Here is a 12,134-nt window from a genome sequence, read left to right on the forward strand (position 1 = left end):
TTTTTGCTGTTAATTTTGAGTTAGATGTCCATAAACTTGATATACTACCAAAGAGGGGCATTTTCTTATACATAATCGGACTAGATATTGATGTTTACAAACCGATAAGAAAAATAATAAGATAGATTTCTAGTTGACTTTGTACAATGATGAAATGACAGAAACAATACTTGGTTCCGTAAGAGGACCTCATCCTACATTTCGCAGAAAAAACACCCTTGAAAAATCAGATTATTTTTTCGCCAAAATTGTAGAATCATTGTACCATGCTACCATAGTGGAAAGAAGCAGAAAGCAATAAACAAAATAGAACACAATATGACACAACTGAATAAAACTAAGTGGTACAGATACGAATAACTCCTAGCCTGTCAGCTTCCACACTCATATCCCTCAAGTCTGACGGAATGGCCGTCCCAACAATTCCACTTCTCTAGTCGTTCATAGCTTTGAAAAAATCAGCCGCTTTATTCATCTCTGGAACTACATGGTGCCCTCTGCATACTTCGAATTGTTCACAATCTCCTTGCATTCTCTCAACACCTTCTAGGGATGGATCTGACCCCGCCCGAGTGAAGGGTACTAACTGCCGTAGAGTTGGTGGCGACCTTTAGCCGATGATTACAACTCATTCACAGTTACAGAGTACTGACGTGTCTAGCTACCTTGGACTCCAATTTTACCAAGGAAACTAAATCTATACATAACAGCTCCATTAGTCCTGAACTTGTGATCATTATGAAACCTTGAATATCATGGAAACTTTGAAACTTGATCGATAATCAAGTATTTCGGAGAAAACTCTTGGCCAACAACTCAATATCGATAGCAAAAGGGAATCGATATTGATGTTTCCGGTACTGCTATGGCCTGTTGTATATATACACACGAAGATCCACTCAATATCCAAATTTAAAGTGTTCGAGATATACGCCCTGAATATTCCAATTCAAGCCCCCGATTCAAGTTGTTCGAAAAATCAATACTAATTATCGGAACAATTCTTGGGTGAGAAACCCACTCTAGATTTATTCATATCATATAAAATATGGAAGTTCTGTTGCAAGTAGTTCCCCAAAATTGACATAGATGGAGTACCCAAGATAGCTAAACAAACTATTCCTTCAGGATCAAGTCTAATGAAGTAATTTTCTATTGGAAAATCCCAAACTACATCATCTTCAAATATGATAGAAAATTCAGGAATTTCAATCTGATTCAAACCAGAAACATTATAACAAGGATTCAGATATGGAAAATCTTTTACCAGTGGGTAGTTCTTAACCTTCTTCATGAATGAGTTCTTTATAATCTTATAAGCAGAATCAGCAAAATAAGTAAGTGTAGTTCCTGAATCAAGTATAGTTCCTCCTTCTCCTTCTTCAGAAACTTCCCAAGTTTCATTTGGAATTTCTAGTACTTCATTGCCAACCCTAATTCCTTTAACTTGAACATAATAAAAACTGTCTGAAAGATTTTTCTGAGGTGATAACAATTTAGTGAATTTCATACCTGGATCACTTAAAGAGCTTGGATCTTCACCAAAGATCAGTTTACTTTTAACATTCAAATCATTGTTTCTATCAACAAGACAGTAAGAAAAGAATGAGTGATTATAAATTGATTGAAGTTGAGAAGAAAATGAAAGAGGACCTCTACCAAGCCCTAATATTCCAGAAGCTCCATGAAATTGACCTCTATTCCAATGACCACAACCAAACATAACATTCTCAATTTGTTTAAATTCTGATTCTCCTTTTTGGTTTGTGAGATTAAGAGTGAAGGTTTCTAGGGCAAAATCTCCTGTTGTATTTGATTTATCACCATACCAGTAAAAATAAGAACAAGATTGGGTAATTGAGTTACAGGGTATTGAAGGTTCTGGAGCTGAAACTAGGTTACAATTAGGGTTTTGACAACTGATGTTGTTGTAGGATTTAGACTCTAATGGATTAAAATGGGTACCTTTTTGTTCAAAACATTCATAACAAGGAACACATTGAATCCAATTAAGATCACTACCAGTATCAAGAATTAATGAAAAATGTTTTGGTGGTGTTCCTATCATTACATCAATGAAGTATTCTCCTGAACCTAAACTTACACCTGAATTTATAGTTGCCATTAACTGATTTCTTCTTGAATCAAAGTAAGGTTTTGGGATTACCTGTTCTTCATGTTCTTGATGATGATGCTTCTGAGTTATCTGTGTTTGAATTCTAATGGAGTCTTTAGTAGTTGAATCAATTAGATATTTTTGTATGTCAGTTTGGGTGTCTTCATTAACTGATCTATGTTTCATGGGAAGCTCTGATGGTGGAGGTTTGAGATTAGGGTTTTTCAGACTTTCAGGATGAGAAGATGAAGTTTGAGAGGTAAATGGACAGAAGCTTGGGTGGTTTAGCAATTTAAGAGATTTTTTGTCATAGAAGATGAACAAAAAGAAGAAAATAAGATTAATTCTGAGGACAATCTTGCAGTTACACATAATATTACAAATTATCTCTGAACCAAACCAGAGAGCTTGAAACAAAGTTAGAAACAGAAATTGGGCAGGAAAGACTCAAAAAAAGCTATGAACATAATGTAATGAATTAGAGATTGTGTGCTAAGTTAGAATGAGAGGAAGGGTCATGGTCCATGTTCATACAAACTCTGAGTTTGACTTCTCACTTCTTCTTTTCTTTCAACAATGACAATAGACAATACATCATATATAATTCGAATTTGATACACAATAAGGATGAAATATGCTCATAGAACTACTTCACAGACACTCCCACACTCTGAAAGCCATACGGTTTGATTTCTTACTTGATTTTTATGCAATTTTAAACAAATGATCTTATAATATCAAGAATTTTTTCGAGAATTATCAAGGAAGATGGACTATTATAATGATTATTGTTATTCATTACATATGTTTTAACTATTGTATTTTTACTTCTTTTCATTTTCCAACATTAATGTTAAAATAACCATTATAATGACTATTCTACTCTTTTCATCATTAACTATAGGACTTTATGATTCCATTAGACCATTATGTTAATGCCACTGCGATAGAAGGTTTAGAACGCGTTTTTTACTCGTTTCAATAAAAATAAAAAAGTGATGGTGAAAGGTTTTCTTCGCTTTTATATCCATTATCCTTAGTTTATCATTAAAATGCGGGAAGGTGGCCGACTAGTGTCTCGATATATTTTTATATTTACTTAGAGAAGAAGTAAGTGGTACTCTTTTTGTTTGAAGTGAGTGGTAGTTGTCTTTCTAAATTTCCAAAGAAAAATAAGGACAAAAAGAAGTGTTTGGTTAACTCCAAGTTGATTGACACAACTTGGAACAAAAAAGTTGATTGATACATGGTGAGTGTGGGTCATGAAACTTTGAAATATAGGGTAAGATTTTAAGATGAGTTTCCTTTGTTGAAAAAATTGTAATAAGAGTACCTGATATTTGAAGAGAAAACCTGCTGATGTTAGATTTTGCAATCACTCATCTCCAAGTACCAATTGCCACAATACCACATAAATCCGATGATCTTGTGACTTCTGTAACGTCACTGCAATCTGCAAAAACACATATAGACTATCAGGTCTGTATATGTAGAACATTTAAACTTAGAAAATTATGCATACAAGTTAACAACCCGAATTCTAATTCCTACTCAATTTACTCCTCTAGTCTTTGTCTTCAAAAGAGTATAACCTTCAAAGGAACTTTAAATTGTTGAGGAAATTTCCTTGTACATTGGGTAGAATGGGATTTCGATGCGTGTCCCCATCCTTAGTCTATTTTCATGCCAGCCCCACAAAGTTATCTTTCAACAATCAACGCAGAAGCGTGTTGAAAATAATGGCGTATACACCATATTACTACAATAATAAAGTGTAAAAAGTTGAGACTCACTCAATTTATTTCAACAAAAAAAAAAAAAAAAAAAAAAAAAAGAGACTCACTCAATTTCGTACCAATTACTTTTGAGTATTTTTTTGTTGAAAGGAAATACTTTTGAGTTGGAAGTCGACGACTATAATTACTAAGACTAGCTTCTGTCCACTCATATCGGACTCCGGATTTACTCCCCTTATCTTGGCTCTTGAACCAAAAGTATATATATATATATGTATATATATATATATATATATACATATATATATGTGCTATCCTCATATTCTATTTATACAGTATATCTCTTGTTTAATTTAGTTTTACCTGAAAATGGATCCTCCCAAAAAGATTTTATTTCTATGCTTTCTTTTCTCTCTCTCATTTCCTTTACAATCTCATGCTAGAGAGAGCAAGTTCTTCAGTAAATCCATCCCTGAAAACAAAATAGAAGACAACGCTAGTAAGGAGACAATCGGATCATCTGAGCAGGAATTACCTTCTCCTTCGCCAGATAAGCAAGATGAACCAACACTCCCACATGAAAGCGCAAGTGATGATAATGGCTCCGCTCATATCCCTCTAAACACCAACACAACCACTACAAACACCACCATCACCAATTCTGCTTCAGACCTAACCCCTGAAAACACCTCCTCAAGTGGTCAGTTCAGTCCTACTGGAGGAAAGTTCGAGTCAAAGTACCATAATAGCCATGTCTGGCACAAACACGGCTCAGGTACTGGCCGTGTTCCACCCACAACCACTACTACTACCAGTACCACTACCACCACTGCCAAAAACGAGGACGATAATGATGATGGTGATGATACCAGCAACTACATGTGGAAATCTTTAAAATCAAACTCTCCTGTTTTGTTTGTATTTTTATTTTTATGTGTAGGTTATCCTGTTTACAACAAGAACAGCAACAACAACAACAATAGTAACAATGTCAACAGCAACAACAGAAACAGCAACAACAATTGGGATCGACAGAGACTCGAGGAATTAGAATTGACTGGCCCACGATTTTCTTCAGAAAATAACAGCTTGGTAAGAGATCAAAGTGAATATGGACGTTACGACAGTGGATCATCAACGAGGGCAACTCCAAATGGATTTTACAACAACAATGGCCTTTTATCTGGTTCATCCAACTACTATTTAGTTTGATACTGTTTTCCTTGGAGAGATTTGTAGCCTAGTAATGTCGAGTTTCCTTGTCAATGATATTGTTTGAAGTGAAACTCCTGTTTTATTATTTCATCTATAAAATCTACATGACAAGAGATTATCCCTAACAAAATCCATACTTCAATTGTTCTACACTATCCAAGCTAAGTGAGTGCTAACAAGTAACAACTGTTTCAACAGAAACGACAAATGTTTTTTTTCGTAACAGCTCATAACCGTTACGATTCTTATTTCTACATGAAAAACAGATCAGAAAAACTGTTGAATAACTGAATTAATTGAAAAAAATACTGTAGAAAAACCTCTTTATACAGTATTAGAGGTTTACTAAACCTAAACAATACCTACATATTGAAACTTCTAAATAAACAAAATAATTAAATCTAAAACCTAGAAAGTTTCTTAAGAATATAAGACTACTAAATCTGATATTTTTTAACTAACCTAAAAAATACTAATATTAATAGATTCGATTTATTGGAGATTCTTATAATATGTTCTGAAAATCATCCTGCATCATAGTAGCACAGCGTGAATTTGTTTCGCCGTAGCATAAACATTAGCTAATGCACACACTAGAAGGGTATCAAACACAACTTTTTCTCATTTGCATTGAAGTAATATCGGATGGTGAAAGTCTGTATCCTTCTCTCATATCGTCCTCCATATTGTTATTTTCTAGTTAAAATGTGCAGGTGATGTCTTGGTGTACTCTATCTATTTAAATTTACTTAGAGAGGAAGTAAATGGTCGTTATCTAAAAAAGAAAGATAAATAGAGTGGTTGATTATTAATTTTGGCCGTGTTGCAGAAATCTGGGCATTGATCTTGAAGCGTTGAAAATATGGAAAGCTATATAAAAGAAAGCCTGATAAGTCAATCAAAACCTACTTCGTGTAATGATGTAGTCCAAAGTTGGATGGAAATTGATGAAAGACATACATGTTTGAGGAATCTTAATTTAATCTTTTCATTATATACTCGTGTGATAAGAGATTTTCGTTACCAAATTCTTCTCCGTAATGATTACGTTTTGTAATAAAACTTATAAAAGAATTTGATAATCTGCAGAGCTGAAAATGCGTAAGTACACAGTTGAGTTGGCTGGTTATAAGCACCTGTATATCTGTACGGGCCAGAAATGAAATTGTCTAATTAGGTATGAGAACCTGACCGTTTAATTTATCTTATCGATCCCCTTCAACCAACCAACCTACCAGATAATCTAAAAACCATTCTTCAGGAGTCTAGAAGCTCAATTGGCTTGTTGTGTGAATCAATCTGATACTATCTATTTCACCCATCTGCATGCATCTACCGTAAGCATATATTTACCACACTATAGTTACCAAAGAGCAGAATTACATTTTAGAGCAATTCCAGAATGCTAGTGTAGTGGAACAGCTAGATAAGCAGTAGATCAATAAGCATAAATGAATTAGTTCACCGAGATTCAACCGTACTGTAGTTTAATAAGGAAACTGTAGCATGGTACTAAACAGCATGAGCATATCAACAAATTGAATAATTACCTGGAACCCCGGTGGAAGAAGATCTTTGTCACAACTCACAAGTAAGCTGATTCACATTGTTGTGAACGAAAGGAATTCTGCACGAATAATACATATGATAGAATCATAGCTAAACATGGGAAACAGTATATTAAGTAGTCAAAATAGGTGGTATACCTCATGCCATCATCTCTCCAAGTATAATCTTGTACGCGGATCGCTCCGGTACGGGGTACGGGTACCGGTACGCGGTTCGCTACCATTGGGGAATTGGGTACGCTGAGGGTATACTATGTATGATGCATATATAATAGATACACCTATGCCCAAACATTCTTTTTTCATAAAACTTCCAATCAAACAAGCTAATAAAAAAATTCTAGTAGTTGACTACCCAATTAGTAGAATTTATAGTTCTCCACAAAGATTTTAGGTTAACTAAGACTAAAAATTTCGGCACACTAATTATGGGGTACTGCCTACTGGATCCCGAACCCACCCGAAAAGGGTACGAGAATCGGGTACGGTGAATCGGGTACGCGGTACGCAGGGTGGACGAGAGTATCTGGTAACTTTCCCTGACAAAGGGAAACAGCATCAATCTTACCGATGTTGTCAATTTGTGCAGAACAGTAATTTCCTTTTCTCCAAAGATGTTTCTGCAGATTGTCCATCATGAAGATTGAATCCAGCATGAGATCCACATACAATGTTTCATCAAGATTTTGTAGCTAGTCCTTCTCGACCCTGCAAATTATATACTTTGAGGGTTTGTGCATTTTTTAACTACTGAAGATGGAATGCTGCAGACAAGAGATGATGTAATATTAAAGATACATTCATAACCCTTTGTTACAAATATAAAGGAGATACAAGAAGCACGTGCAGCACGACTCCCTAAAGATGGAACTGTTCGTGCATTCTGGTATGCAACATTACGAACAGTGTAGCACACATTGAATGTCTTATAAGATTCATACACAATACTAAACCTAGAATTTATGACATAATACAAATGGTATATATCTTCAACATTATGTAATGCCTAAACACACAATTCAGGAATAAAAAAACTGACCTCGTTCCCAGTGGCGAGGCCAGAAAATTTTATGAGTGGGGGCACTTTTTTTGTTATAGTTAGTGAAAGAATTCCATAGTATACGATCAGGCTAGAATCAAAAAACAAAAATTCAACAAAATTTTATTTTTAGTTTAGATATTCCATGGTAATTTTGATGTACAACAAGCAATAATTTTCTCATCAATATGGTTTGGGGATCTTTCCCCCAACTGCATTCCCAAAAAATATTAAAATAAAAAACAAAGGAAGGGATGAAGAGATAGTGGTGAAGATTACGAAAACGATGGTGGAGATGATGAAGAGCAAGTGATCGTAATGGAAAAAAAATAAAGATAAACTTTTCTTTCTAATAACATGTTTACTATAACAAACATGTAAAAAAACAATCTTGAAGTCCAAAATACAAGTCACTAGAAAATCAGACAGAATCAAAATTAAGGGAGTTATTTAGAAAATTCATCATCTCTACGAAGTCGTGTTATTAAGTTGGTCTCTTTGAGGAGGCAAAAATTGAATTAGTTGAATTCATAAGAATCAATTTTAGACCAAACATGCACTTTATAAAGTATTTTCAATAAGCAGTCATCTTAAACCAAACAATACTTTCAACTAATGTAAATAGTAGACATTCTACGAAAAAAATGTAAGTAGTGGAAATTCAAGAAAAAAATGTGTTGTGTGTGGGTCGATCCCAAGACCTCCACAATGTAATCCAAGCATTTCACCACTTGAGCTACAAACGAATTCTGTTTAAAATGTGGAACTATAGATACATAATATAATGACAAGTGTAACTTAAAACATACGAGTCACATTAGGGTCGTGGGGGCACGCGCCCCCACGGGCCCCTATGTGGGCTCGCCCCTGCTCGTTCCCAGCTGTTGAAAAGCGTTTTCAGAAACATCTTGAGCACATATTAAATCCCTAAAGGAAATGCCACAATCGTGCTTCTTCGTGAAAATGACATTTATATATTATGCCCTTTCCAAACAACCACATCTAACTTGAATTACGATAAGTTGAATCACGAAAATGGTTACTACTATTTCACTATTAAAAAATGATTTGAACATTTACCGTCCTAACAAAGAAGCTTTAAAACACTCAAAATTAGGGCAAGACTTACCACACTCAAGGGAGCTACTTCATTAGCAAAAGACAATAAACAAGTTGTACAAAACTAATTAGGATTTCCAAATTAATCAATGAAAATCGAGAGATGGGTGAATCATGTATATTTTGGAATGAACAGAAATTAGGTCAATATTTTGTAAAGAAATCCAACAAAAACCTAATCATGGTGATTAAAAATGAAAGATTAGTAGTAATAAATATAAACACAAAAGTAAAGAAATCTCACTTTAAAGAAACCCAGCGAGGAACAGTTCCATTTTCAGGGACAATTGAAGAAACCCTAATAAGATTTGATCGTAAAATTAAGAAGAAAAATGAGAGGGAAAGAGGTGGGTTATTAATTTATATTTCCCGCCAAATACGGCTTATATTTGTTTGCCGCTAAAGTCATGAGGCCCACTACCGATTTAACTAGACCTAGTTGAAGGTCTGAGGCCCAATTATGTTGGTCATGACTCATGAATCTCATGGATCAATTTTTTTTAAAGGCACCTCTGTTTTAATGGTGAGTTGGTCAAATTTTACTTTGAGCAATTTTTTTTCTTCTATAAATGGTCCTACAATATTTTTGACCTTTAGCCAACCACTGGTAGCCCAGTAGTCAGTGCAGATACTCTGCAATGCAGAGGTCCCAGGTTCGATTCCACGGAAGTGCAAATCCAAGAATATTGAACTTGGGTACAAATAAAGTAGTTTATGTAGGTTTTAGGCCATTTAATTCGTCAGACTATAGGCTATTTAATTCGTCGGGCTTTAGGCCCAGTGGTATTTCGGCAATTAATCATGTTTATCACATCGTCTCGATGTATCAAGGCCTTGTAACGACTAACGTTGACCATAGTCGATTTTCCAAAAGAAAAAAAAAATAAGTTTTAGCTCCCTAGTAAGTTTTACATGTTTGGGACATACTTGCATGGGTTTGGTCGAGAAAGGGTTGAACAACATATTCTGCATTGGTTTACAAAGGGTTGCACGAGCTTGTAAAAATTTGCATAAAGATTAATCCAAAGAAAATATTGGACATGTAGTTCACTCCGACACTCTGTCGGCGAAATGATTATTCTGAATCACAACTCAGATGAGTCAAACACACACATCAAATATAAATAAAATGTTTGGAATCTACTATCAACTGATCAATTCATTCAACAAAAAAAAAAAAACTGATCAATTCAGACCTGAAGTAAGATTTTAGATTTGAGACTAGGAAAACATAAAGAAACAAGAATCAGTTTCATGATTTGTTTGGAATGCCTATAATATGCATTGTTCCTGAGTGATCATGAATAAGCACTTGGGTTGGGTGGTTGGTTCTAAAACAACTATGGGTTTGAATGGATACACTTGTCTGATTGAGTATTTAGAAACCAAAACATTTGATTAATTTATCTTATCCCACCACCATTTCAACAAACCAACCAAATCTAAAACCCATTAATTCATGACTCTAGAAGTTCAATTAGCTGGTGGCATGAATCACTTAAATGCTACCTAGTTTATGCATGCATTTGTTGCATGTAACTTTTAAGCAACTTTAATGGTCGTTTCCTCTGATTTTCTTTGCTGTTTTTTTCACTAATAATGGTTGTTTTTTTTGTCTAATTTTTTTGTTGTGTTTTCACCATTAATGAATTCTTTTTGTTGTTCCGTTAATAATGGTCGTTTCTTTTTCGTTGTTTTGGTTGCTTTGAAGGGAAATTGAAATCATGAAATGTCATTTATCATTGTTTGGATTAAACTTGACATTGTTTCTCGTTTTTAACTGATTACTAATAAATATAAGTTTGTTTTAAGTTTTAAAATACAAAATGGTACAAGTTTGATATATTTTTCTCGGTTTTTCTTTCAACAACTTTTATTTTTTCAATTCAGTGCATCATTTTTACAAACCACATTGTTTCTTGACAAAAGCAATATATATCTAGCTTTTTTACACAAATGTATTGCTTTGAGCAATATTATATTTGCTTTCTTGATGAATCCATGTGTAGGATTTGATGCCGTTTATGTAGTCGATTGATTGGATCATTGTCGGACAACTTGAATATCGATCACGCCAACCAAAAGATTGTTTGAATAGTGTTGAGCAAAATAAAAATCGACGATGGTAGTTCTTATATTGACGTGAGCAAAACGTTTTGCTCCGGTCAATTCATAAATTGTTGTTACCATAAGAAATAAAAATACGATCACTGGTACACATAGTTTGGTTACAAAATATATTTTGTCCATAATTGTGTTAATCACGACGTTACCCAATATTTTTTTTTCATTAGTTAATCTTTAAAGTCTAATGGTGTGTTTGGTTGCAGGATTCCTATCAAAAGTGAGATTTGGTAGGAATCAAGAATCCTTGGTCTATTTGACAACCAAAAATCCTAGGACTCTTGAATCTTAAGGATTCGTAAGTCAAAAATTTGTACAAAAAATGAGAGAGGGGTCCAAAATTAGGGGGTAAAAGAGGGAGCAGATCAAAATCAGCCAAAAATGAGTTTCAATCCTTTTGTCAAGGACATCTCACAATTTACTTTTTTTCAATATTTTTCTTCCTTTTTTGCCCCTTCACGATAATCTGTCTTGTTTACTGACAGATTTCAGGCTGATTGGAAGGGATCATTTAATTCCCAACCCAGATTTTGAAATTTCTTGGAAAACTCTCTTTTCTCCGTCTCTTTCTCTCTCTAAAACCTTCACAAAACAACTTCTTCCTCTTTATATCTTTCAAAATTTGAAATTTTGTCGAAATTTTTGGTCGAAATTCTTGCATCCCGCCCAGATTTTTGAAATTTTAGCCCAAATTCTTGCATCCTTCTCCCTTCTCTCTCTCTAAAACATCAAAGTTTTTTGTTCTTATTTATTCTTCCTCTCTCTTTACAAATCTTCAAAATTGATTATATTATTGCCCTCTAAAAGATTTATATTCTTATTTATTGCGTTCTCTATCTTTTTGAAAAATTATCTTCTTCATCTCCCTCTTTCTAAAAGTTTATCAACTTCTAATATCTCTCTCCCTCTAAAAAATTTTTTGTAAATTTTTCCTCTCTATACAAATATTCCGAAATCGATTATATTCTTGCCCTCTTTATCTTTTTGAAAGATTATCAACTTCTGTAAATCTATCTTTTTCATTAAAAATCTTTTGAAAAATCTACCAACATATAAGTCAATTTCCGATACACATAAGATTATCAACACATATAAGGCAACATGTAAGATTATTAACAATAGGAAAAATCTAGAGAGAATTTCGTAAAGTGTTTATTACATAACGAAATGGGCAGTACTCAGAACAATTTACGATACACAAGAAAATTCCCAGTACA

At 34.0% G+C, this 12,134-nt stretch overlaps 1 protein-coding gene across 1 annotated transcript; it reads right to left on the minus strand.

Annotated features, from left to right (window-relative positions):
• Positions 1-42: 42 nt before the first annotated feature.
• On the minus strand, positions 43-9,107 carry LOC147555583 (aspartyl protease family protein 2-like). Its single transcript, XM_086663209.1, has 3 exons — positions 9,038-9,107; positions 4,216-7,343; positions 43-3,569 (listed from the first exon to the last, which is right to left on the minus strand). Exon 3 carries the CDS (start codon positions 2,486-2,488, stop codon positions 986-988), a length of 1,503 nt encoding a protein of 500 aa, XP_086519335.1. The 5' UTR covers positions 2,489-3,569; positions 4,216-7,343; positions 9,038-9,107; the 3' UTR covers positions 43-985.
• Between the last annotated feature and the right edge of the window lie 3,027 nt (positions 9,108-12,134).

This window comes from Eschscholzia californica, unplaced genomic scaffold, assembly GCF_041429995.1.
Source record: "Eschscholzia californica isolate CP2 unplaced genomic scaffold, dmEscCali1.0.p SCAF_2, whole genome shotgun sequence".
In the NCBI taxonomy this organism is placed as follows: domain Eukaryota; kingdom Viridiplantae; phylum Streptophyta; class Magnoliopsida; order Ranunculales; family Papaveraceae; genus Eschscholzia; species Eschscholzia californica.

Bases quoted from the DNA above. Each gene is read 5' to 3' on its own strand.
- LOC147555583 (XM_086663209.1), bottom strand. From the start codon at position 2,488: ATGTGTAACTGCAAGATTGTCCTCAGAATTAATCTTATTTTCTTCTTT.